The following is a 23,046-nucleotide window of genomic DNA, read 5'->3' on the forward strand; positions in this document are numbered from 1 at the left end:
TCACACACAGAACCTGCTGAGCCCTTCTAGCCTCCGGGACAGTTCATAGAAATGCAGGTGATGGGGTGGATTGTGGAGATCTTCTGATCTGTCACTTAAAGGGATTAGCGAGAGGAAGGACAACCCAGCTGCTTGGTCCAGCGTGCAATGGGGAGCTACTGGCAAACAAAAGCCTTGTAACAGAAAACTCTGTGCTGCACTCTTTGAGCTCTGTGCAACAATTTAGATGAACTAGAATGAGTAAAGTACCATAAAATTGTCGTCTTTGTGTACAAAATACAGTTCAAAAAACAAAATACTTAAAACAAACACATTCTGGAAATGCAGCTTTTTAAAATCTGTTAAAAAAGAATTTAAAAAATAAAAATCCAAACAAGCCCACGGCTCAGCAAAGGATAACAGAAATAGTGACAATCGTCTGGACTGTGGCATATGGTATAAATACATAGGGATTCATTTACCATTTTAAGTAGAACAAATATGGCTATGTTACATCATTGGCGGTCATGTTGATGTGCCAAGAATTCAGTCAGACAATAAATCATAGTGACTTGTCCATGGCTTGATTAAATAGAGGCAAACTGCAAACAGGAAGGAAACACATCCTGCCAGCATGTGGGCTAGGTTCACAGAGCAGCTCACTCGGTTTTCTGTCTGCAAACAAACATTGTCAAGGAAATTCAGAACCAGAAAATCTATGGAGGGAAAAGTCTCTAAAGCTGGTAACAACAGGACTATGTCGCTTGGTAGGTGGAGTAAGATAAAAGCTTCGACAGATGCTCCAGGAACACGTCATTCTACTGACCCGCTGGCAAAGCCTCCTCTTTATTGATAGGCAACCTTCACACAGAAAGTTTCTTCATTCTTGTCTTCATGGTCATTGATATAAATCAGAATCTCCTCCTGCCCGGTGCTCTGGCTTGGTGCAAACCGCAAGCCAATAGTGTACGTCTCCCCTCCTCCAATCTGCAAAAAGAGTGAGATGTCAGCACTAAACATCTCCGTTCTCCTTACACCAGCATGCCTTGCACTAGCATATGTGTGCATTTGGCACCAAGCTGCAGGAGGGCTCTGTCAGCTGACAAAGCAGGCACGGGAGACGTGCCCGACAGTAACACATAACGTGATTTCTACCTGGTCCCCGTGTCAGACATCCCAACCCACTGAGTTCACACAGCACCACCCTTCCCTAGCAAACGCTTACAGAGCACAAAAGAAGTCTAAAGTTTTCAAAACGCATGAAGCTTACTAATCTGTTTCCAGTCTCCCTGAGCAAATGGTGGAGTTTTGCTGTGAGTGGAACATGCATTCTAGGATTCAGGGTAAGAAGCAAATGATGGACCACAACAGACCACGACATGCAGAAAAACATTCTGGGAGTGATTTTCAAACGTGTTCACCTCCCAGAACTCCGGCTAGAGTCAACAGGAACAGAGTCTCTGAAAGTCAGCCATTGAGCATTGGAGAAAATCGTTAGCTTTGGAAAACCTTTGAGGATTGAAAACCAGAAAGATAGGCAGGCCTACTGCAAGGGTATCTGAGCTTCTCCCGCCACTCTGTTTGGTTTGCTACCTCAAAGGAATCCTCCTTGAACTGCAGTAGGTCAGCTCGGTTGGTATGCAGGAAGTACATCCTCCTGGAGGGATACGGGTTCGTGTATGTGATCCGCTTGTTGGAGCCTTTCCCTCCGCCGGCAGGGAGCGTTATTTCAAATGCCTGTGGTTACATATAAGAAATCACAGTGTTGTCATTTCAGTACTGACACAGGCCAAGTCTGGAGTAAAAGCACAATGGTTTCCCACACGGTATAGTAAACACCCACAGAAAGCAGAGTAGCAACCGTGTTAGTCTGTATTCACAAAAAGAAAAGGAGGACTTGTGGCACCTTAGAGACTAACAAATTTATCTGAGCATAAGCTTTCGTGAGCTACAGCTCACTTCATCGGATGCATTCAATGGAAAATACAGTGGGGAGATTTATATACATAGAGAACATGAAACAACGGGTGTTACCATACACACTGTAACGAGAGTGATCAGGTAAGGTGAGCTATTACCAGCAGGAGAGCGGGGTGGGGGAAAAACCTTTTGTAGTGATAATCAAGGTGGGCCATTTCCAGCAGTTGACAAGAACGTCTGAGAAACAGCTGGGGTGGGGGGGGGCAAGAGGGGAGGAATAAACATGGGGAAATAGTTTTACTTTGTGTAATGACCCATCCACTCCCAGTCTTTATTCAAGCCTAAGTTAATTGTATCCAGTTTGCAAATTAATTCCATATTCAGCAGTCTCTCGTTGGAGTCTGTTTTTGAAGTTTTTTTGTTGAAGAATTGCCACTTTTAGGTCTGTAATCGAGTGACCAAAGAGATTGAAGTGTTCTCCGACTGGTTTTTGATTTCCCTTTATTCTGGAGTCACTACCAAAATGTTCAGTAAATTTGCAGAGAGTGAAAACTACTATATAAGAACCCAGCAATGAGTTATTAGAACATGGAAGCGAAGTGATTATGACCCAATCGCAGATTCTGTTTAGGCCATTTATGGAAGGAATAACAGCGGGGACTGAATGGCTCCTTCTGGATCTTCTAGTCCCTATGCTCGGCAGCAAGAACAGAAGACGTCTCTATCTATCATTCCAGTCCCAATTATCTATCGTTCTAAGGCTAACTGTGGATTCAAATCTCCTAGGACCATTTCATAGGAACAAGGGGCAGGTGGGTCCAAAGTACTCAAGGCTGGCCTGAATCTGCTCCCGCCGAAGCCAATGGTCGAACTCTCGTTAGGACAAGGCTCAGTGGTTTTGAAAATCCCTTTCAAAATGTTTTGACCAGAAACTTTAAGGGGTGTCTCCAGGCTACCACAGTCAGCCCCCTCTCTCCCGACCACACATCCCACGGCGATGGTGTCAGTTCTGGTTACAATGTCTCGTGTCTATTCATTAGAGGAATTTTTCTTCCTCAGTGGATCCTTTGTTAGGCTATTCCCCATGGGTGGGCCAGAGAGGGCCCCCTTAAATCCCACTTGAAACCCTTTATTGAAGGCTAAAGTGCTGCATAGGCCTTGCACAGGGGAAACTTTCACTCACTGTGAAAACATTAGTTCCCTCACCTCACCTGGCTTTCCTCTCAGCCCCCAGGAAGCATGGATTATGCTTAAATTTCTACCATCAGGGCAAAGTGGAGAAAGGGCTGAATTCTGCAGTGAGTCTTTTGTATATATGGGGTTATTCGCCTCAATGACAAAGGGACTCAGCTGGGATCATAGCCAGGCTCCTTCGCCAGCTAGCTAATTTATTTCCATCAGGACCGCCATGGTGCTAATTCCCATCACACGGCATACGGGAGTGGTTCTGGCGTTACGAGGGAAAATGTAGCAGTGCTGTAATGTTGCGCTTAACTTCCCCCAGTGTAGAGTATTTCAGGGAAATGTTTAATAATGAACAATGGTTAAATGGGAAATCCAGTTTCCTGCTTTGGCCCGAAATCCCAGAGCAGACTGGAGTCAGCGCTACTAGGAAATACCCCTGCTGTGACGGACTTCGGGAACGGGGGCTCTATGGGTGGAGCTGCCTTCGACACAGGGGCCGAACCTGATTTTCTGATGGTTTTCAGTGGGATTGTTCACAGGCTGAAAGTTAAGCACGTGCTTAAGTGCATCCTAGATCCAGGTCACAGTGCTCAGCACGATGTAACCCATCCCGTACACCAGGTTCCCTCAAAATCCTCTACGATATATTCTGAATACAAGAGCTGCCCACAACTGTTACCACAGACACGCATGCCACTGTAGCCCTGATTCTGGAAAGCACTTAAACGTGTGCATAAAGTCCCGCCAACTTCAGGGGCAGTTCAGCACGTGCTTTCCTGAATGGGCATGGATTTGTGCTTCGGTGCTTTCCTGACCTGGGGCCTATGTACACAAAATCGGGAGAAGCAGCAGTATTTATATACAAAGGGAAAAACCACAAGTGCTTCCTCTGGTTATTCCCAGGGCCATATCTAAAGCAGCTGTCCAGATATAGTAATATTGAGTTGTTATTATAATTCCGATGGCAATTTGATTGCATTTAGCATGTGAAGGCAATTACTTTGGGGCTAGTTGCTGTTAAAAATATTACTACTTTAAGGTGATTAACTCAAAGAACAAAGTGGTTTTGTCACTATCTGTCCCAAATGTTTAGAAATCAGTTTTATGATCCTATAATATATTCCTGGTGAAGGGAAGAGTCTTTCAAGTTTGAAGAGACTGCAAAGAAAGCAAAACGCTGTCCAAAGAATAATAAAAAAATCAAAATGTTCTACACACATTCTGGAGTTGTAACAACACAGGACTCTAGTCTCGCCCTTTCCTGTACGATGAATGACTTGGAAGTTTCTCACACTCAATGTGAGGGACTGATTTCTGACCAGAAGTGGTGGCTAAAGGCTATGGTAATGGGTGACATAGAGATAGCTACAGACGGTAGCGACCCTTCCAGTAAAACTAGTCAGCTCACTTTGCACTCAGGGCAGTTCCATCTTTGGCAAATAAGATTTAACTAGCAGCTAACAACCCATGCGGTCGCACAAGTGTAATTTGTAGAGTCAATGTGGCTGAGAACTTAAAAATTTGATGGTAACAGACCACGAATCCCAGTGATGACTGAACCTGGTGACATTCTAAACACAAAGAGCTCTCAGCCATGCTTGTAGCTGTTTCCATCACTTCACACTGACTCAGGAGATATTCTAGGCTTTCGAGTGACACACAGACAGAGTGACCTGCCTGGAAGGTTGTTATAAGAGTGCACCCAGGTACCTTAGAAATGACAGGCTGTCGGCAGGAGACACACACCAGCCAGGACGAAACAAGCTGGTGGTACTCCACATCCACCAGATTGAGGTAAACAAATCTGCTGCCAGCTTTCTGAGGCCTCACACCGATATGCAGGTCCTGGACCCCGTTCGGAGGGAGAATAAACACACCTTTGGGATCCACCTGTAGAAAATGAGCAAAATGGAAACCGGCAAAAATGCTCACAATTTAGGGCAGCAACCAAGCCATTGGAACACAAACTCTACACGTGCAGATGAGGCCTCTCTGCCTCTCAGGAAAGACAATGAAAAGGTTTAATTAGAATCCCCAAATGATGTATCTCTCCGGTCCTGGAAATGAGGTCTCAATCTGGTACATTCCAGCTCAAAATGTTTTATATTAAAAATGCAAGAAAATCAGAATTGTCTAGATGAAAATGAAAGATGGTATCAGTGATGGTCAAAGTTATTGGCACTGTTAATATAACACGTTATTGGGATAGTCTCAGCATGAGAGACAGTGGAGGAGAAATTAACCCAAACTTTTACATGTGCCATGAAAAATCTTTTTAGAGGCACCAACATGGTGTCCTTTGATCAAGTCAGAAGGGAAGTTAATCTACTGTACCTTCTAGACTCCAGTCTGGAATATAAATTAGACACTGATCAAATGTCAAGAAATGTGTGTTTCTGAGAAGGAAATTAAAGCTGGCTGCATTAATAAACTAGGCTCTAACTTCATTGTAAAATCTGTCTGAGTTGCACATTCAGAGCCTGTCTGCAGAGGAACTTTGCTTAGCAAAATGAATTTCAATAACAAAATGGAGTTAGCAACATCTAGAGAGCTCATCTCAGCTAGAAATGTTAACCCTGCTACTGCCCTGTGGATGCCTGATGCAGGCTCAAAAAAATGCTACCAACAGAATGCAATACATTTAAGATATACTGGAAGCATTAGATGCCACCTGCAGAACAGATGGTCTCTGAATGTATTTGGTTTTGTTGAGTTATGTACGTTAATGTTACAGTCATCATTTTTCTTTTTACACACACTCGGCAAAGACAGTTCTGGCATTTTGTGTTTCACCTCAAAATTCTTGTCTGACAGCCCTATCGACATATCGACTACCAGAATACCGTCTGATTAGCTAGAAGGAAAGGGCAGGTTATTTGTATAGCTAGAACCTCCTACTTGAGGTGGAAAAGATACTTTGAAATATCAGAGTAACAGACACTTTCATTTTAGGTGCCAAACAGATTTATGAATCAGATAAAAGACCCATGTGACATTACACAGCAAAGGGGGGGGGGTTTACTCTCCTGAGAGAGACCCCAGAGCCTTATCTGTTGGGGGAAATCTAGACTATGACTGTGGAACTATTGTAATGGTTTGTGTACGTGGAACTTTTGTAATAAATGAACCAAACAAGACCTATATTCACAGTAACAAAGACTGTTTGGATTGTTTTGGAGGACTCTGAAAGGGGAAATTGAGGCAGACCAGGCCATGGCCTGCCGCAGGAAGGTGCGTCAGGCAGGGGCTGCCTTCTCACACATGCTTCCCTGCAATGTATTACAGTTCTCATTACCACGCCGGCCAACTAGAGCCCAGCCCCTACGTCACGGGAAGTTAACACAGAATTCAAGATGTACAACTCCCAACCATAATTCAGGTCACTGCAATGAAAGCAGCCCATTGTGGTGACGGAGCTCGCTCTGGACGCCGTCAAGGGAATTCATCTCCATGTTCTGCCTCAGTGAGGACAACATTTAAACACTGATTTCTTTATTTCCTAATTCATGGAATGGTTTGTGTGTCTTTTATTATTCACATTTATAATTACGACTAAATGAATTCTAAAGAAATTATTAGTCTTCAGATAGTCTCATTAATTCAGATAATTTGCCTTCTGGGGTTTTGTACCAATGATCCTACACATGATGACTTTAATCAAAAGATAATTATAATGAAGACTTTATGGCAGTAAATTGTTCATAATTCCTAATGGGACTGGTTTCATATTGGAGGATTATTTTCACTGGGACTGTCAACATAAGTCCATTCATAATTATAATTGTGAAGGATTTCACTAATTTTCAACTCACTCCTAACTCCAGTCTCTTCCAAATGAAAAGTTTCTCTTTGTGGTGGGGAAGGAAGAGAGGAATTGGCAGCAAACACTTCTGAGTCCAATGGCAGAGCCTACCTTCAGCTCCTGTGTGTGGGAGGTATAAGCTCTCACTTTCCTGATCGTTTGGGTGCCCCTGAGAACCAAGGAAAGGCGGGTCAGCTGGCCAGTTATGCAGCTAACATCCACACGTTGCAGCGAGTGAAGGTAAAATTGCCAGATCTGAATGGGTGCAGCAAGCCAGGCATCCCTGGAGCAGAGAGAGAGGAGCTTGTTATGACTGTACTAAAGGGAAAGGTGACACTGAATCTTCAGAACCTTCTTAACATCTTCCACCCTAGTCCAGGTTTTGCAAACAGGCGTATTTCAAGAGAATCATACAGATCTTCTTCCAGATTTTTGCTTGTCAGAAAAATAAGTCACGCGCTGGAACCAGTGTACTAGGAATGTTCCATGTGCATTTCCTTATCTGCTCTGACAAGATTTCTGGAGAATTCTCTCTCTTCTACTTTTGGATTCTCTTACTTACGTGTAAATAGCAACAAAGAATTTTTTGATCTGTGGGCTTGGTCCTCCAGCTACTTTTAAGAACACATCCTGTGGCTCCCCAGGACCCTGAGTACAAAATCAGAAAGTGTCGTTAGAATAGTTAACCAAGAGATCAAACCAGCTAATGAGGACCCCAGGGGTTCCTTTTCCCTTTATTTTAACCCCCCTCCACTCCACTTCCACAAGCAGAGGGCTCCAGAACCCAGCTAAACTACCCTATTATATTATTATACAGCTTGGCTTCTTCAAACATTTTTAATTACAAAAGAGGATACAAACGGCTCTCACATTCCGGGTCTGTTTCAGTAATTAGATTTTGCAGAATTTCCCTCAAGTTTTCTAACAAGCCATAATCCAATTACCATGCTAGCAGATTTCTGCAATGGCAATTAACAAGCACCTTCATTACCGTCCGCATTTATGTGTGAGTTTGTTTTTCATTTAAATCCCAACCGGCTGAAAATAAAATCCAGGAAACTTGGAATCAAAGCTAAAAATTACAACACAGAGCATATCATGAGCTGCTTTTCTGTGCATCTCCCTCTGGTGGCCTGATCAAAAGCCCATTGACAGTCCGTGAGAGCCTGTCATTAACCTCCGTGGGCTTTGGATCAGCCCCAAAAGCGTCTCAGTTATTGGATCAGGCCATCAGAGGGAGATGCAGGAGATCAAGCAACACTTGTATGATGGAGAAATAGCATCGCCTGAAAGGAAAGGGATCAGAAGTTAGATCGATCTATTTATTTATTTATCGATTGATCGAGCGGCTCTCCTCCCTGTAGTAACTGAGTCTTGAGTACTTGGATGCTGTCTTGGAATATGGCACAAAGAGCAGCAACGCAACCCAGTTGAGGTTTTGCGGTCTATTCAATAAGGACACATTTTTACTTCTTTCCTTATTGGAACCTCTGATTTCCGAAGAATTTATCTGTGGCACCTAGCTGGAGAGCTGGTGTTTCCATAAGTGGCAGTTTCCACCAGCATTTCAAATCTGGCCTTTCTTCACATGAACAATGCAATGCAGCATAACAAATTATGGTTTATATTGTGGTATTAAACCCACAAATATGATGGAAGCAGGCTAGAGAAGTTCTGTTCCTTTTTAACAGGGGAGAGAGGCAGTCACAACCTAGTAACACCCAATATTCTATCATTACAGATCAATGAACCATTGGTGCATGGTATCTTTGCTTTAGATAAAGCGGTCGATAGAAAAGAGATGGTGAACATAGAGGATAGACTCCATTGGATTGCCGCTTGATTTGTGTAAGTAGTACCATTTTTTTTGTTTCGCAAATGATGTTGGGGTCACTGCAGCGGACGTACATCTCCGGTTCCCCACCTGGCATTCCTGCTGGGGCACCTGGGGAAAAAAGCATAAGATGACCATTCTCCCTGCTGTTAGGCATAGGCCCATCTCCTGCCCTCATTATCAGGAAGGCCTGAAAGCTGGCAAATCTCTAAGTATGTATCTCTTTAAAACCTACAGCCCTGCAAAACAAAACATGGAAACACAAGCAGACACAATATTTGCATGCCAGTTCTCAGCTGAATGCAGACAGTTACCTGGCAAGGTGTACCATGGAGGTAACCGTATGGACTTCTTCAGGAAGGTGAGCTCCGGATGATAGAATCGGAATGTCTGATCCACCACGTGGGGCTGAGGCTCCACATTAACACTGAGAATTGCAATGGGTTTGTCACCACTTGCCTTAAAGGAGATCTGTGCAAAACAAAAAATAATAATGAATTCGTTGAGAGAGAAAGTAAAGAGACCATCAACAAATACTACAGCAGGGGTCGGCAACCTTCCGCATGCAGCCCATCAGGGTAATCTGTTGGTGGGCGGCGAGACATTTTGTGTACGTTGACCATCCGCAGACACGGCCGCCCGCAGCTCCCAGTGGCCACGGTTCGCCCTTCCCAGCCAATGGGAGCTGCGGGAAGCTGTGGCCAGCATGTCCCCGAGGCCCACATGACTTCCCGCAGTTTCCATTGGCTGGGAAGGGCGAACCGCGGCCACTGGGAGCTGCGGGGGGCCGTGCCTGCCGACAGTCAATGTAAACAAAATCTTTCGCGGCCCGCCAGCAGATTACCCTGACGAGCCGCATGCCAGCGGTTGCCGACCCCTGTGCTACAGCAAGAAAAAATAGCACCTCTGGCTTTCATTCTGACTGATAGTGGGAACAAAATCAATTCTCAATCTGTTTACAGCTCTGAAGTAGTTACCACCAAATAGCAGGGGACCTAGGATGCTATAAAGAGAACTCAATTTAAATAAATATGTGATGGTAAAATCTAGAACTGTGAATGGAATCTCCAGGGCATTGAAACCATGCATTTTCAGGGGAGTAGCTTTAAAGCAATATTTGATAGAGGAATTAAAAACCAAGCACAGGATGGTGACAGAGAGGTCAATAGATATGTTTGCAAACAAAATCCTTTCAAAAACAATGCTGACCATGGCTGTAAAGTCATTGTATTCTTCTCTTTTCATAACAAAACCTGTATGAGAAGCCACACAGACATGACTGGGTTCTAAATAGCCATGCTCACTAAATACATACAAACACATAAAGCTTAGTTATCTATACCCTTCCGTACTGGTTTGTGGTGGCATTTACAACAGAGAACACGGTGAACATCAGCAGACAGCTCACAACGCATTTAAAGGGATACTACCCTATTTCTATACACTACAATAGACATCCAATGAAATTCAGAAAAGTTTATTTCCTGATCATTAAAAACCTTATGGCCTGCCATAAATGGGCAGTTAAAAGGAATTATATATGTGTAGGCTTAATCTTTGTCATAGGGTTTTGATCATTTGCAATTCACCTAAACGACAGCACTTCTTTTTGCCTCTGTTACCTTGATGCGTTTTGTCAGCATGGCACTGGACTTCCAGGGTGGTGCAGCTTCTGTGCCTTTATTGAACCTCAGCTCAGCAGGGCCCTGCTAAAATTTAAGTAGTAGTAATCATGCAAAGCAGCAGTGCACGTCATGTCACGAATGCATTCTTTGGAATTTTCACCACTGTTTTGATCTAAATCTATAATGTTTAAGAAACCGTATCACAGTGAAAACTAGTAAGGGTAAAATTCTCCTCCCAGAGCCTCCAGCTGTCCCTCTCCTTATGATCAGCTGCTCTTTGCATACACCAATCAATGACAGCTCCCTGCATGTTAGGAGAGCAGGGTTTCAGAGCAGAGATCCCCTACGCAGATAACGTTGTCCTGTAAAACACAAAGTGCTCTGCTCTAGAAGAGCTCTCCCTTGCACCTGGGAATTCAGGTACTAACTTTAAAACACCATGAATTGCAAATTTCTTGTTGCTATTGGCCTCTTTGCAGTGTTGTTGAGGAAGTGAGAGTTGCTTTTCTATATTTCTGCATGTTCTTGTCATTGGTGGCTTTGCTAAAATCTGTGAACATCAGTAAAATAGTGCAATGCATTGCAGACAGCATCAAGAGCCTGTTGTCCTCTGAACCTTCTCTTCTGTCCCACTGCTGAGAGTTAGAGGAGCACTCTAGGGTTACATAGCTGGCTTGTACCTCGGCCTAACCACTCTGAATTCTACAAGCACCCAGCAGCTTTGCCTCCCCTATTCATTTATTCCATGGAATTGAGCTAAAAAGGGAATAAAAGGGAACAATTTGGATACAATCTCATTTTAAAAGCCAGTTTTATGCTTCTAAAGAGCAGACTAAGGGTCGCATTCATCCCACTGATGGAGTTACACCAATGAATTTGGCCCTAAATCTTAACACATCAAGAACTGAGAAGCACAGGCGGACGTGAGCCAGTTGCAAAGGTAGAGGGGATTGTTCCCCCTGAAGCTAGAGCCCTGTCTTTAAAATGTAAGGCCTCTCTGTTTTAATCCTCATGTGAGCCTCACAAACACTGTGAGTTTGTTTGCTATTATTATTCAACCACAACAGGTGGACAAGCCACTTTGGCCTCAAAGGCTGAGTCCCTTCTTATTTTTTCCAGTTTTGTGTGCTTTTTGTTTCCTGGTTCTGCTGGGGCCAGAAGAGAGAAGATTACAGAAGAGCCTCTTCCTGACATTTCTGACGTCTCCCAAAGACATTCAGCCATTGCTCCTTGGCAACAAAGACCTGATATTTTTAGGCCCTCCCTTATGAGCTAAGTCATATTTCTGTAAATTTATTGGTGTGATACCAGACAGCAGGAACAGAAGAAAAGAAATGCTATAGAAAGCAATATAAAGAACAGCTGATGTTAAATGATGTGGCATACTACCCATCACCTGATAGAAATAGCATTGGTTATAAAATGGGCATAGAAGTTTATACAGTTAGCATCATGTTTAATTCTAGATAATGATGGTAGGCAAATGGACCCTTTCCTCATTGTTTTATTTGTCCTATGTCATAATATAGCAGAAGTGATAGGGTGATATGTGTACCTGCATCATGACAGCGTGGTCTATAGAGAAGGTCTGGTATTTAAATGGAATGTGAATGGTCTCTTTGGGGCGCAGGTAGACCTGAGGCATGAGGTTGTCCTGAAGATGGAACATGTCCTCTTCTACTGGAGTAGTCATTGTTTGGGTCAGCTCTTTGAAGTGTCTCCACTCCCTACTGTCCACAATAACACTGTGGAAAAAAATCAAAGGCAGAGCTACTTTGGGGACAAAACATCCCAGGCGCTGGGGTTCCCCCGATCCCAAAATGAGGCTGTGAGTTATACCTAAACCTCAGTGTGCAGGTTTGTGTGGGGGGGTTGGAAAAAAGACAGTTGCTGGAATGTGCAGGCACATATTAAATGGAAAGAAAAGTCCAAAATCAACCACACCTTTGGTTTGGGAAACAAAGACCTCTCCTCTCCTCGCCCCCAGTACACCCGCCCCTCCCCGAACCCTGCACAGTGAGGCACGTGAATTACTGATGGTGGTTGCATTGGTCACAGCTAGCGGCAGGATAACTAGGGTAGATTTGACCTAGTGTGGCAACTCCTTTGTGCTTAGCTTCTCGGTAGCTTGCGTTCTCCCATCCCTTTGGATAGTGATACAGGACGTGGGAAGAAAACAAAAGAAAAGTGAAATCTCTGAATGGGGGGAGCAGATCATTGGTATATGATGGAGTCCTCACTATAGACTAACCCCCCCCGCCTTTCCCAATAAAGCCTGAAAAGCAACAAGCTCGATCCCAAAGACACCTCTTGTCTCACGTTTCCATAAGTGCCTCTTTGCTCTGGGCTGGCTTTCCAAGTGTAACGTGCAGAATTTTGGAGGGGAGAAGGCGTTTGGCTCCTACCTCAGCTCAGGGTGGTCGATCTCAATCGTCACTGTGTGCTGGACGTTGTATGGGTTTCTCAGGGCAAACTCAAAGAACTCTGCGGTGCCCAGCGTGGCATAGAGCGTGTAGTTGGTGGTGATGGCCTGACTCAGCATGCTGGAGATGCTCTCGGCCTTGATGCGCTCCCGGTAGGCATCAATAATCTGCAGGTCCCTGGAGTGCTGGATGCGCTCCTCACGCCGGCCCTATCGAAGAAGAGACGCACTATGACTAACAGACTGATGTGGGCCCCTCCCCTGTGTGTCTGAGGATTCATCCGAAGGAATCCGCCGCCAAACCCTGACATGAAAGATGCTACAAGGTGTTTTGTCAGGCCTGGCTCCCGATTGCTCTCTGGTCCCAAGATCGTTTCGACAGCGCTCTGTGCTCCTCACCATGAGGCTTGCTCTCCTCCCACTGACATCCTCCTGGGCTTCGAGCTGTCGCACTATCATCATCCTCTCCAGCTTCCGCCTGCGGCTGGCGCTGGCCTCGCGGCTGGCGTGCTGGAAGGCCGCGCTCACTTCCTGCAGGCGGCTGAACAGCATGGCAGCCAGCTCGCTGTCCACATCCACCAGCTTCTGGGCTTGGGACACGTTCTTAGCTGGGTGCAAAGGAAACAAGCGTCAGAGTCTGGGGCTGAGCGAGTCGGGGGTGGACCCCACGGGGAGCAGTGCAGTAGACCGCTGAGACAGGGAGACGGATGGATGACCTGGGCAAACAGAGGGATATGCTGACTTGAGTTGCCTCAAGCATGCAGGTGTTTGAAGCCGCCTAGATCGGCAAGCAAATGAAGAGGCAACCACCAGGAAGGGGAGCTGAGGAACAGCCGCTTTGCGGTCCAGACTGCCCTTTCCTTGACCAAGCCTCAGTCTGGCCTAAGGGGCCAGTAAAAGCTGAGTAGTCCCAGTAGAAGCCTGGGTAGTAGGTGGAATTGATACCAAGGTCCCTCTCCCAGGGTTTGGCACCAAAATCGGCAATGAAAGCAACACACCCAGGGCTGTCAGGCAGTTTTTTACATTACACAATTTCTGAAGCTTTCCACAGACAGCCGACAAGTCACATCTCTCCTATATGTGCAGCCATTGTGCCAGATCTGAGTGACACATTGCGCTATATTAATTCTCTCTGGCCTGGGGATCCCAACAAAAGTTCCTCTCAGTAGTGACAACGTAACTACGAGGCCTGGATTAAATGCAGAATAAACAAGCATGTGGGATTTACGGGACTCTGACAATCACCAGAATATCCAGATGAACCTAAACAATCTCAAGCCACCAAACGTTCCAGAAGGGAATTCTGTTCCTCTCCCTGAGTTCAAAACCGGCCTGTTTCCTGCTGTACACTATGCACACATCTACATTTTTATTAAAATGTTCTTCCACTCCTCTCTCTCTCTCTCATTTCTCCACAAAATTGCCGCTGGAGCAGCTCCCAATTGAAGTGCCAGCCAAATATTTAATATGTGAAATACAATCCACTACCAAGCACTTGATGCATGGGATTAAACTCTCTACATGACGTGTAACTCCACACAGAGGCTGTTTGAGTCTTGGTGCATTACATTTTCTTAAAAAATTGGTAAACAAGGGTTATTTGCAAATTACCCACCTGAATTTAATTTTAAATCTATTTAACTGTTTCCCAGACACGGCAAATTGGGTTAGACATCTTGAGCCAAAATGCTCGTATTTTAGCAATAGTCATATTTCAGCAAGTGTCCACAATGTTTAACCTTATGGGCCATGTTAAAAAATTAATGAGAAAGGAGGATGCCTGGCTGGAAAAGCCTGTCTCAGTAGGGGAACTTCTGCAATTTAAAAGCTGAATGTTCTGATATCAAAACCATTCCATGGAGGGTGCATTCATCCAATTCACTCTGCCACATGAGGCCAGCGCACACAGCTCAGCACATAGAGCACTCCACCTGGGACTGTGACACCCAGCCAGGCATTTACATTTCCCATATCTCTGTGCTTCCGAACTCCTGCTGAATTAGAAGCAGGTGTGCTGTGGGAGAGAGGATTCAGACCGGATTTCTGACCCACTGGGGAGGAGTGGAAATCTTGTGCGGGAGCACGTTTTTGAGGGATTTCCAGGTCAGCGAATTTGGATCAAAATCTAAACCTTTGACTTTTCTCTGAACTGAACCTTATGAGGTTCTCTGGTGAAAACACACACACGCTCTCTGAGACAGTCAACTGCCTCTGATTCATACCATCAAAATGTGAGCTAGCTCAACCACCAGATGCGGGCTTGATCCAAGAATTCCTGTGCTTTGCAGGAGATCAGACTAGGAGATCATAATGGTCCCTTCTGGCTTTAAAATCTCAGATTCTTCTTCTTCCTGCATTACCTTTTTTAACACTTTGTGCAAAATGTCTAATTCAGTACTTCACATACCTCGTCATAGAATCATAGAAATGTAGGACTTGGATAAGTCATCTAGTCTAGTCCCCTGCACTGAGGCTGGACTGAGTATCCTCTAGACCATCCCTGGTAGGTGTTTGTCTCACCTGTCCTGAAAAACCTCCAACGACAGAGATGCCATAACCTCCCTAGGGAATTTGTTCCGGTGCTTAACTACCATGACAGTTGAAAAGATTTTTCCCTACATCTCTGTTGCTAAAATTTAAGCCCATTACTTCTTGTCCTGTCCTCGGTGGTTAAGGAGAACAATTTATTATTCACACTTTATAACAACATTTCATGTACTTGAATACTGTTATCATGTCCCCCCTTGGTCTTCCCTTCTCCAGACTAAATAAAGCCATTTTTTTCAGTCTTTGCTCATTGGTCAGGCTCTCTAGACCTTTAGTCAGTTTTGTTGCTCTCCTCTAGACTTTCTCCAATTTGTCCACATCTTTCCAGCAGTGAAAACGCCCAGGCTGGGAATACAACAGTTGTATAAATAGCTCACACATTAGCTTAGACATAGGGCACATCGGGACAACCTGTCCTGTTGACACTCATCAGAAAGTCCATTAAAAGCATATATAAATGCATAATAGTATTTCTCTACCCCCTATCTCCCCTGGAAATTCTGCGTATGGGCAGCTCTCTTTCATTTCACACACCATCTGGAGCTCCTTTGGGAACAGGTGCTTAATTTGATAAAATATTTCAACGACTCTTACTCAAGAAATATACCCAATTCCAGCTGCACAAACGCATCACGGATAGCACAGGGTAGAGAAAGTATCTGTGTGTGTCTGTGCTCTTGTGCACTCGCATCTCAGCACAGATGTGTGTTTAGTGAGCTGAGGAGGAGAATGTGGAAGATTAATGTCTCTCTCTAAGAGCCTGATTCTCATTTACACGATGGCGCAGACTCACTGATGCTGCGAGAGCAGTGTCAAGGGGCCTAAATGTAAACGACAAGCAGGCCCGACGTGTTTGAAAGACGTTACATGCCAGGCACAAAGGCAGGGCTGGGTGAACTGCATGTTAAGCTCATCTGTACCTGGACATAATAAGGGGTTCCCATTTGCTGAATGCAACATACACCCCTTCATGGGAAGGAGTTAAATTTGGGCCCAAGACTCTTTGTCCAGGCCTACGTAAAGGCAAGCAGGCCTCAAAACTTCAATAATTACTTAAAGGAATATAATTTTCGACTTGAGCCCTCCCATCTCTAACTACATGGGCTATTGCTTCTCTCTGATGTAGGGGAGTTTAAATCACCGCAAGGCTGAAAATCAGCAGCCATCCCTCACCCTCAGCAGCTGCAGACTAACCGGACCGTAAATTCTACTCACAGGACCCAGCTTCGCAGGCTCAGAGCTGCAGAGTAGAGCCGGATTTTCACAGAGCCAACCTCAGCAAACACTTCGAGTCAATGATTCACAGGCCCCAGTTTCTCACCTCTTCAGATAGCCAGGTGAGACCCATACAAGAGTTTTTCTGACAACAGCTTCATTTCGAGCAGACAAGCAAGGGGAGAGGCTTCTCCCTTTGCTAAAGAATGGACTCATGATGCCGCAGTACCTGAGCAGCTAAGGATTTACCTCCTGGACCCAACTGTATCTGGGAACTGGAACAAATCGGGTGAAAAGCATCCCCTAATATTGGCTGATGAGAGAGTTCAGCAGAATCCGATTGTAGCTCAGCCTCTCAGTGGATGTTTGTCGGCACCAGCTGAGCAAACATCAGGTTCTGAACATTCACAGCCCAGGGGAACTATTTAGGCAGCAGCCGTAGGGGTAGATAGTTTGGGGAACAAAATCCTCAATAACCCACCAGCAGATGGACCACTTCATGCTGATAGAACATATGCTTGTAACATGCTATTGTGGGAGAAAGAGGAAACACCGAGTCCAGGGACCCAGTGCACACGGCACTTGTGTCTTTGAGCAATTGTCGCCTTTGGTACTTTTAATAGCGCACAGGAGAAAAACTATTGCCAGACAATAGCTAGGAGCTGGTGGGACCTACCCCCAGGACTATTGAGAGAGAACAGGCTGCCTCCGTGGAAGCTGCTGGTCCCATCATGCGAAGAGACAATGCGAGAGCGCGGGGGTGGCAAGGAGTTTGATTTCTTCAGCCTCTGCTCACATAGGTGACCTGCAACAGAAACACAGAGCTGGTGAAGGTGGGGCAGGTGGGCCCCAGCCACGCCCAGAAAAAAAGCCCTTTGCTATGGGGATCTGCCTCACTAGTATGGAGTTGGAATGACCCCGGCCCAACAATGATCCCCATCCGCGACAGGAGAGAGGCGCTTCTTAAGTTGGACCCTAAAGGTAGCATTTTCTGAAATGCTCCGTTGGCCTAACTTTGCTTCCATTAAAACCAATGGGAGTGTTCACCATGGCTGCAATATTCACAACAGTACCTAGCACTTATCTAGAACTCAACAGCAGTAGATCTGAAAGCACTTTACAAAGAAGGGAAGGATCATTCTCCCCATTCTACAGATGGGGAAACTGAGGCACAGAAAGGTTAAAGTGACTTGCTGATGGTCACCCAGTATGCCAGTGGCAGAGTTGGGAATAGAACCCCGGTCTCCTCATCCTGTGCCCTGGCCACTAAGCCACTGAGCACCCACAAGAAGACCTTTGTTTTTAATAACAGTTCAGTGCTCAAGAAGGTGCCAGATGGACATCCCTGGATCCCAATGCCTTCTGTTTATCTCCAGCATAGACAGCAGCATTGCAAGGTTCACCCACACACAGGGTTAACGTGCTTCAGCCCTGCCCTGGAGGGGCCACCTCTTGGAGCCAGGAGAGTTCTGTCTGCATGGTCCACACTCTATCCGTATTGCTAGCCAGGGGCCAGTTCGTGTCAGTAGGGCCAATGGAGCCTGACTGAGACCACTCTCTCATTTCACAGTCCACCAACAGATGGCATTTATTATAATACAGCACATTGTTCCTCCCATGGGCACCTGCTGCCAGTTGCTTCATGTCACTGCAGGACACGGATACCAGATCACAACATGCAGTAAAAAAAATTCCCTGCTGCTATCAACTGGAAAAATTTCAGTGAAATCAAGAATTTGGCCCAATGTATTTAACTTCTATCACAACCATAGCCCAAAACTAACCAGTTCCCTGGCAAGAGAATAAGAGCAACCACTTTTAAAAAATAATTGTTCTAGCTAATTCCATTTCTCAAAGTTCTGTGTTTAAAGTTCACTTTCCCTTCTCGTGCTAGGTATTTTTCTTTTCCCTTTGTCAACTCTTGACAAACTTCAGGCTGGTTCCTTTCACAGAACCAGAACAAATAATCATACAAATAAATCGACATCCCCCAGAGCAATGTTAATAAAATCTCCATCTGCACCAAGACACGTGACTGAGCCCAGAGAGAGCTGTGTTTACAGCCCGGCACCTGGCAGTTATGGGATAGGATATTACACATATTGATCTAGCACCCCGACCTGAGCAGGTAGCCCATATAATTTAAATGCAGACACTTCAGGGCTTCCCCTTGTCGGAACGAATTTGTACTCATTTTCCTGTGGTATCTGAGCAGAACACAGCATATGCTTTATGACCCTGAAACATAATAGTGGATTTCTGCAGTCACTTAAGAGGACTCTGGTTCATTTATTACTATTAATCATGTTGATTACAGTAGTGCCTAATGACCAACGAAGAGTAGGGCCGACTGTGTTAGGTGCTGTACAAAAACAGAGTAGCCAACAGTCCTGCCTCGAACCGCTGACAATCGAAATAAAGCAGACGGATGCAGGGTGGGGGAGGGGGAGAACAGAACAGCAGAATGAACTATGAGATGGCTGCAGACAGTCTGGAGGTGCCCCAGTTGAGTTAAGTAGTTAGGAGGTGATCAGCTGAATGGTAAGGAAAGGGAAGGGAGCTGGGACTTTAAGAGGGGTGAGTGGGGCAGGCTTGGGGAGAAGAGAGAGGGATAGGCAGGTGTGGAGTGGAAGCAACACTGGGGAAGGGGAATGGGGAAGGTTGGAGCAAACAGACAATCAACACAGGGCACAGTAGGTCCGACAGAGCTGTAGGAAGTCCCCTGAATGGCTCCGGCTGCTTCTGCAGCTGCTCTGACCAACTGGAGCCTCTCTCTGCACCTTGGGTACTTCCTTACACATCAGGCTGCAAACTGGGACAGCGTCACGGACTATCCAAAACATCTTCCTTCTAACCCAGGGAAGGGTATCCAAGGAGGTACTGTTAGGCGCTTTACAGATGAATATCTTTGATTCTTAGTCTACAGGAGCCATCACAGAACCTCACTACAGCCACTGCAAAACCTGCACTCTCTACTGGTGTAATGAAGTTCAGATTTAAGGAGTTGAGGCATCATGTATCTACAGAAAGAGATTTGCTTCCCCAAACCCACACTCTGCTGCATTTTAAAGTCAATTTGCCCACGACTGAAGTAGACAGACATATTTCTTCTGATTTTGTAACAGCCTCTCATAGAATCATAGTCTTTAAGGTCAGAAAGGACCACTATGATCGTCTAGTCTGACCTCCTGCACAACGCAGGCCATGGAATCTCACCCACCCACTCCTGTAACAAACCCCTAACTTATGTCTGAGCTATTGAAGTCCTCAAATTGTGGTTTAAAGACTCTCATGAACTTTGCCAAAGTTTTTCAGGTTTCAAAAGCACCACTGAAAAACGAACGTTTCCGCCTGCTAAACCTTTTATCACTCCAGCTTGCTTCTCAGATGAAGTAAAGGCAATCTGGAATTTGTGAATGTTGTTATGAGGAATGGAAATTATCAGATGAACTGATTGGCTGACAAGACTTGCACTGATAGGCCAAAAACAACACTAAACATTTTGGTAAGACAAGGTCAAGTCTGGGAGACTTAAAACATTGTCTTGTTTTCTGAGTGAAATTTGCACTCCCCAGTGGTTGCCACTGTAGAAAATACATACTGTGGCCATGCCAACATGGCCACAAGAAAATGTGCCTGTTAGAGAAAAGTTCTATAGATTTTAATAGCAAATGATAACTTTTCTCTGGGTCTTTTGGACCTGGCTATGCATTTAATAGAAAATTAGATCCCTGCTATAGAATTCTGCAGGATGGTTTAAAAAGAAGTCAGCAGTAACAAATAGATTCACGTCCCTGTTACATTTTATAGATTTTAGGGTGACTGCTGTAGGACCCTGTTAGTTTCATCACGATTACATTTTTAGGATCTTTCCCATTAGGGACAGGATAACTGTTCCCATTAACTAATGGTTTAGACATTGTGTTGGATTTTTACTATGGGTCTTTGCAGTATGTAAGTGACATATTTTCTTTATTGCTACCACTGAAAATACATATCTTAACAGAGACAATAGCTGTCCAGAGTCCCTGGATCTAGGGTGAGGGGCTTTCATTACCCACAAGAAGCCCAAATACTCCCTGGCATTTGCTTGTATCACTGGCAAAGTTTATTATTCCAATGTCTCTTCCTTCCACATACTAGCTATTATATCAAGTGAAGAAAGACTAGCCCTAACACTGATCTGTTTACTGTCTTGTCACCTCTCTATGCTGTTGTAATTACATCCATATATAGGCTATCCCAGACTGCACAGGATGAAGTTGTAAAGTTGTCTGTGGATTCACCTAACCGACAAATGCACTCTGTCCTTCAGATAAAAGCTCCATAACTGTGGAGAATTTGGGAGACATTTGGCTGCAGCACCTGACATTGTTTTTCAATATTTAGGGCTGGATTCCAGCGGGCCCTGTACAAGTGTCTAGGGGTGGGCCCGAAGTGCATTCTCCTCCCCACGCCCCTGAGCCTGGGCACACCCTTTCTGGGGAGCAGAGGAATTGCACCCAGCTGGGGCAGCTCCAAAGCGATGGGGTGAAGACCGGACCATGCCAGAGCCCCCAACATGCAGAGAAGAGTGCACCCTGCATGCTTGCAAGAGATGGCAGAGCTGCTGATTCAAGGCACGCCTCCCCACAGCAAGCTGGGAAGAATCCTGGCACAACAAAGAGCCAAGTGTTAAAACTGCACAACCCTTAACATTTGAGCTGTGATGTCATCTGCGATGAGACCATCCACCTTAGAGTTTGTAGGAGGGTCTTCTGTAAACACAGGGGGTGACGTATTGTTGCAGTGTGTGATTAACTGTCAGAAGACAGGATACCAGCTAAATGGACCATTGGTCTGACCCAGTCTGGCTGTTTTGATGTCTTAGGGCCTACAAAATATAGGTATTAAGGTGACTGGCACGATGCAAAATACAACAGCTAGATACAGCTTTTGAATGGAAGGACATTCTAGCAGTTATATGTGTACCCTTTTTTCATGTGTACAACTCCTGCAAATGCGCCGTTAGCAGAAGTAGCTCAAGCTGTTTAGGCAGCTGAGAATATTAACCCGGACAGTGAGAACATTAACATTAACCACCAGGGCATGTGCCCCGAAGCTCTCACAATGTTACGGACAGCGTCAGTGCAACTCTGCCTCAGCCAGCTCTGCTGAGAACGCTGCCCCTGGGCTTACAGGAGTTCACACGTTCTCCCAGTGGAAACCTGCAACCCTATGGAGCTCGTCTCTGAGAGGTATTTAAAATTACCTTGCTGATCATTTCTACCGCACCAAAAATCAGAAAAATATCATGCTATAAAGATGCCATTTAACTCCATTCACAGCTAATCCCTCCTAGCACTTCAGTGTGAATGGCAAGGGGAGGATTAGCCAGAAGCTTCTTTTCCTGCAGCTTAAAGGGTTACGGTCACTTTAAAAAAAAAAATCACTTTGATGGAAAACGTTACGAGTAACAGCCAAGATTACTGAAACTGAAGGAGATTTAAGACCTCTTTTCCAGTCTGTTTACTGTGCACATGACAGAACTTCCTGCTCAGTCAGTATTGCTGAGGCTCCTGGATGGTCAGTTTCCCCGTATTGTTTGTGTGGGTCTTTCACACAGCAACCAGGGGGAAGAGCATTTTAAAAAAACAGGAAAATGAGAAAATTGGCAATGGGAGCCAGGGGTAGGGGCAGTATCTGAAATTGCTTTGAACTCACTTTCTGAAACGGATTAGATTTCAAACGGACGATGTAGTACGGAGCAGAAATGGGTGTAGCAGGCAAAGACTGGAATGCAAATGCCCTTATTTGGCTACATTTAGCCCCATTTCTCTGCCCCTCAACGCCATCCAGTTTACAGAACGGGCCTGCTGTTCAACGCTTCGAGCCCCAGTATTATGAGGGATTTTAAAAACCAGACTAATATTATTTTGAAATCAAACACAATTTGCCAGAGAAATCAGAGTGACGGCTGTACTGATATAGTACGGTGGGTGTTTTGTTGTTGTTTTGCTAGTATTTGTCCTTTCTTAATCAGTTGCCTTTGCTGGGTTTGCACTGAACTGTTCTCTGGGTTATGAATCTCGGACTCTCCTTCCTCAGAGCTTATCACACTCTTGCAGGCAAAGTGTGAAAATGACAATTTAAGAGATCATATAATGGAGCTAATCTTTCTTCTGAAGATAAGATTTTAAAACCTGGAGTCACTGCACGTTTATAAGATGGTGAATTAAATATATATAAAAAGTACCTAATAAATTCTAGGAAACAGTGTTCTTACAAGTTTGGTTTTCTTATAGGTACAGCTTTGTGCATCTTGTCTGTTTCTCCCATGTTTCGGAGTTATTTTGCTAGCACCTAATTGAGTGTCGCTGTTTCCATATTGTCTGTTTCAAAGCTGCCTTAGCTTGTACATTTGTAAACAAGCAGGCAGAAAACTCAAAACAGAACTAATGAGCTGTGCATTTCCTCCTCTTTCTGTAGCCTGGTGTTATTACTTATTGTAGGCGGAGGGTGGGTACAGGATAATCGG

General features: G+C 44.9%; 1 protein-coding gene across 4 annotated transcripts in view; it reads right to left on the reverse strand.

The window, feature by feature from the left end:
* Positions 1–334: 334 nt before the first annotated feature.
* The window catches only part of NPHP4 (nephrocystin 4), a 97,963-nt gene continuing 75,251 nt past the window's right edge, over positions 335–23,046 (reverse strand). For 2 of the 4 annotated variants that reach the window (XM_077837184.1, XM_077837182.1), the window contains exons 19-30: positions 17,206–17,334; positions 13,167–13,375; positions 12,751–12,977; positions 11,901–12,090; positions 10,343–10,429; positions 9,035–9,191; positions 8,746–8,831; positions 7,449–7,534; positions 6,998–7,169; positions 4,795–4,974; positions 1,573–1,716; positions 335–966 (exon numbers count right to left, since the gene is read on the reverse strand). In XM_077837184.1, coding sequence (XP_077693310.1) covers positions 826–966; positions 1,573–1,716; positions 4,795–4,974; positions 6,998–7,169; positions 7,449–7,534; positions 8,746–8,831; positions 9,035–9,191; positions 10,343–10,429; positions 11,901–12,090; positions 12,751–12,977; positions 13,167–13,375; positions 17,206–17,334 — 1,808 coding nt within the window. In that variant the 3' untranslated portion in view covers positions 335–825. Of the gene's footprint in view, positions 967–1,572; positions 1,717–4,794; positions 4,975–6,997; positions 7,170–7,448; positions 7,535–8,745; positions 8,832–9,034; positions 9,192–10,342; positions 10,430–11,900; positions 12,091–12,750; positions 12,978–13,166; positions 13,376–17,205; positions 17,335–23,046 lie in introns of those variants that run through there. The other 2 variants (XM_077837183.1, XR_013348343.1) reach the window with 2 other exon arrangements.

The sequence above is a fragment of the Eretmochelys imbricata genome, chromosome 18 (assembly GCF_965152235.1).
Source record: "Eretmochelys imbricata isolate rEreImb1 chromosome 18, rEreImb1.hap1, whole genome shotgun sequence".
Classification (NCBI taxonomy): Eukaryota; Metazoa; Chordata; order Testudines; family Cheloniidae; genus Eretmochelys; species Eretmochelys imbricata.